This window comes from Sinocyclocheilus grahami, unplaced genomic scaffold (assembly GCF_001515645.1).
Source record: "Sinocyclocheilus grahami isolate Dianchi unplaced genomic scaffold, SAMN03320097.WGS_v1.1 scaffold885.1, whole genome shotgun sequence".
Lineage (NCBI taxonomy): Eukaryota > Metazoa > Chordata > Actinopteri > Cypriniformes > Cyprinidae > Sinocyclocheilus > Sinocyclocheilus grahami.
The window spans coordinates 250,095-254,757 of NW_015506064.1; the positions used below are offsets into that span (position 1 = coordinate 250,095).

General features: G+C 39.5%; 1 protein-coding gene across 1 annotated transcript in view; it reads right to left on the reverse strand.

Moving 5' to 3' along the window:
* Nucleotides 1–405: 405 nt before the first annotated feature.
* Nucleotides 406–4,663, reverse strand: part of LOC107563659 (rho-related GTP-binding protein Rho6-like) — a 12,455-nt gene continuing 8,197 nt past the window's right edge. The window contains exons 3-5 of the mRNA XM_016248594.1: nucleotides 1,442–1,551; nucleotides 772–906; nucleotides 406–689 (exon numbers count right to left, since the gene is read on the reverse strand). Of these exons, the coding sequence (XP_016104080.1) occupies nucleotides 444–689; nucleotides 772–906; nucleotides 1,442–1,551 (491 nt within the window). The 3' untranslated portion in view covers nucleotides 406–443. The remainder of the gene's footprint in view (nucleotides 690–771; nucleotides 907–1,441; nucleotides 1,552–4,663) is intronic.

Genomic DNA, 4,663 nt, shown 5'->3' on the forward strand with positions numbered 1-4,663 from the left:
TCCTCTTCCTTTAAATATTAAATTACGTTCACAGCTCATCCCACATTCCCATACATGTATGCACGCTAACAAATAAGACTACCCACAAAAATATCCTACAGTGTCCAATATTCACTGCATTTCCTTCTTTGTCTGACTGATTGATCATTGATACAAAGTGCAGTTCATGTAAAGCCATATGCTGGTAAAGGGAACTCAATCGATACTAGGATGTGTAATAGCCGAAAACCTTGAACAATGGCAGCAGCTCTTTGTCATAGGGATGAGTGTGTTTGCAGGTGGGGTGTCAGAATGGAAGAACAACAACATAAGTGTAGAGAGAGGGAGGGGTCATGAAAGGTCATGACCTCCCCTCCTCTCAAACACCCCTACCCCCAACCAACCCTTTCGAAGAGCGAAAATATCTTTTTTTTTTTCTGGAATTGGAGTGGCACACATGGAGCTCACATGATGGAACAGCTCTTGGTTCTCTCCTTGCTGAAGGAGGAGGTCAGGAGCTCTGCTTTGCTGGGCAGGTGAAGGAGGCGTTTGGACAGCCGGCGAGTGGGGCTTTGCTTTATGGGGGGCTGCAGTTTGTTGAGGCATGTTAGTGCCGCTGAGCGGAACACACTGTGGATGCTCTTCTCCGATGTGAATGCAGAGCACTCTAGGTACACCTCTGCTCCTACCTGCTTTGCCAACAAGGTGCCCTACAAACAGAAAAATAGACAGAATGCAGTCAGAGATGGAAAAAGTGATGCGAGGAGTCTAGAAAGGGTGTGATCGACTGACCTGCTCATGGGAGATGGGCGTCAGTCTCTGATTGGACAGCTCCATCAGTGTGCAAACATCTGTTCTCAGGTCTGTCTTGCAGCCGACTAGGATTATTCGAGTACTGGGGCAGAAATCCATGATTTCGGCTTTCCACTGCAGGGAGAGAGCTGTTAATATACTGCAGAAATAATTTTCTTAATGAGTATTTTTACTTGAGAAGCAACACTTCACCCAAAAGTATTTGCCCTTACAGTGAAAGTCAGTGGGGTTCAAAACAACATTGATTTTCATTATGTGGACAAAAAATAAAAAATTATTTTTGACAAAGGAAAGTAAGTAATATAGGTTTGGAATGACATGAGGGTGAGTAAATGACACAATTTAAATTTTTGGTTGAATTATACCTTTAAGACTTGTTTTGATAGCTTGTATCTTTATTATGAGTCTATTTTGTCTTACTGCACTTTCATTTTTTCATTTGTTTTGAACTTGTTTTTACTTAAAACAAGTGAAAAAAATCTGCCTGTGCAATGAGACAAAGTACACTAATTAAAGATGCATTTTCTAAAAAGTTTTATGAAGTGTTGCTTAAGTAACAATTTTAAGGATGTTTTTGATATTTTAACTGGAAAAAAAAAGAAAAGAATAAGTGTGTAATAGAAAATGAAGAAGTCAAAATGTCGTTCACCTTTTTCAGAGAGCTTTCGACGGTCTCAGGGCGACTTATATCAAAGCAGAGCAGAACAGCATCTGCATCACTGTAGCAGAGAGGCCTGACATTATCATAATACGGTGAACCTGCAGGAACAACCACATAACAAACATCAATAATGGAAACTTGGTGTCAAATAAGATGCTTGTGATAGAGGAGTGAATGCGACTGAATATGGAAGATCAAATGCTACGAGGGGGACTTGATGATACGGCAGTTATATATACATACGGCAGTTCTTGTAATAGGTGTGCACATGTGTGGGCGAATCTCGGAGATTCCTTTATTGACAGAATGAGTTGCCGAGGAGGTCTTGTCCCCCGTACAGACCGAACCTCATCTCATTCTGTAACTACGGCAACGGCATTGAAGGATGCGCGCACAAACACACTCATATTATGGCTCTATGTCGACAGAAAATAAAGCAAGTCCATTAAAGGGCGCATTTTGCCCAATATTCTTGTTTTTGTGCTTATTAGAGTATCGACTTTCAGTTCAGTTGTTGGGTGTTGTGTGAGCCTGTGAGTCACGTACTACTGCTGTATATGTAGACAGTGACTCAGCTCACTACGTTTAGTCAGAGGATATATGGCTTACCAGCAGAAAGAGAGGAGAGATATGATGAGACAAAACAAAAAATAGACAACCCTGATATCACTATGCACACTAGACCATACAGGTCTCCACAGTAAGGCCATTGTAGAAAATTAATCTGATTTAACAGCTTTAAATATGTCACCATTTTTATTATATGTTATATAATTGTTATCTTAATTAAATTATGTATTCAAAACCAATTATATATTTTTATATATTTTGTAAAGAATGTTTTATATTTTTTTAATTACATTTATTTTTGACAAAAATATTAGATCTACTGTGCGAGGGGTCATGGATCTATTCAGATGTAAATTTTAATGGTAAGACATCTCCCTGTATCGGTTGTATTTGATAGCAATTGCTTTTGACACCTGACTGTACCTACTGTTTGGAAAAACAAATTATAAAAACTGTATATTCCTCTTGAATCAAATTTCTAATGATAAGAGCTACAGGAGTGGCTCACACCAGACCCTGTCAAAGGCTCAGTTGCAGCCTCTCATGCCGTCTCCTCTTTGATCTGGAGAGTGTGTGAAAAGATGCCTGAAGCAGCGAGAGCCAGATGAGCAAATTCAATCAAAGCTTCTGTAATTAGTCGTGATTAGAGTGTGTTTGTTCATGTATGCTGATAAGTGATTGCGTCTGCACGAGCATCTACCGCTCTGCCAGTGTTCCACCTGCGTCCCCACTTAACGAGGCTGTGCACAATTAACAAAGCCTAACTAGCTTAATGAGGGAATAGATGGGAGTTGTTTGATTGGCTTCTCCAGCTCTGGGCCCGTATTTATCAAGCTTCTCAAAGTGCCATTTTAGTCTTAAGTGCTGAGAATTCATAAAATTTACTCCTACTTTCAAATTTAAGTATCAAAGCAAGTTATCAAATTTCTTAAAGCTAAGAATCACTCTTACTCTCCCAGTTATTTAAGACAGCTCGAGAGGTCTCTCAAGTGGTTAGGAGTTGCCAGAAGGGGTTTGTGATGGCGCTGAGGAGATCTTTCAGGAGAGGAAGAATGTTCTTGAAATGTTTGACGACGAGCAGTCAAATGGTTACATTTCCTCAGTTATTCAAACAGAAACGAGCAAAGAATATTTACATTACCAAAGTGCGGTGCTTTACGGCTCTGACACGACCACCGGAGCTGATCACGGCTACTCACCATCCTCGCCGCGGCAAGTTTCTGAAGCGGCTCTCCGCACTGCATCACTAAAGATAGGCGCCTATATTTTTGACAGACAATAATAATAATAATAATAATCGTCTTGCTGTCTTTAAATAAATCAGCAACAGATGATATCTCTGACTATCGTCGATACATGATACTATCGTCTACCGGCACAACCCTAAATTGAAGGTTGTGATGACAATTCGTTTCCTTACCATAATGTTTTCTCTTGAAAATTCTTTATTGTCAAATGTGTGTTGAATGTAAACTCCTATTGAGGAATGTAACCATTCAATGTGAATTTATCTGAGAATATTCTTAATTAAGGAAATCTATTCAGTGATTGGTCCATACGTATTTCGTCATCCAAAATCCCCGTTTGTGGCACAGCAAAGTGTCGTGAGTCAGCTCTAAGACTGACGCTTAAGATTTAGTCCTACACTTCGCTTAAATTACAACTGAGATGCTTGATAACTAACTTTTAAGTGCAGCTTTGATCCAAGAAGTTTTTTACACTCAAGTCAATTCTTAGTAGCGTTCTTGAGAGTAATTCTCAGAGGCTTGATAAATACGGGCCCAGATCTTCCATGCAAGATTCTGAGTCAGCTGTTGTGCATGATAAAATGTATTTTCCCTCACAGTTACCCTTTTTACTTCTGGGCCCGTATTCACAAAACATCTTAAGGCTAAAAGTAGCTCATAACTTGCCGATTTAGGAGAAAATCTTAAAAATAATGGGCGTGTCAGTCCTAAATTTAGGACTCCTAAATTTTTGTTCTAAGAGTATTTCACAAAGTGTTTGAGCTAAAATTTGCTCCTAAATCTGAAACGTTAGGAGTAGTGAAGAGGACTCCTAAGTCACTAAGGCAAAATCGGAACTATCCTAAAATGGCTGTTGCCAGCAATCTACCTCGGAATATAAACATTTTAGAAACGTTTGATGATAATGAGCTTTTAAAAAGGTATCGGCTTTGGTTTGGAGGTTATCCCAACTCCACATTTTTTATTATATCCTTAATATATAGCTGTTCTCGCGTCCAGTTTGGTTTTCTTTTATGTTTGCATGTCTTACGATCAGCCATGATTATTCTACTCTGCTAATTAAAAGGCTGTTAATATGCATATTACCAAAATTGTATTAGTCGCAGAAAAAAAAATTCCACACGAAGTGGCGAAATCATGCAGTCCGTGACGGACAAATTGTTAACGGCTGGTCTTTTTGGTAATAGAGTACATCGGGCAGGACATCCATATGCTCACCTAACATTCATCGACCTCAAATATGGCTTATCATCTGAAATATGTATGTAGTAACAACTTTACATGGCAGCTCAATCTAATGTTAGCCTAGAAAAAAGTGTGCAGTTCACGTGTTTGTGTGGAGTGTGGAAGCTGAACAGTAGCGCGCTTGGGCTACTGCATGACAGATGGAGGC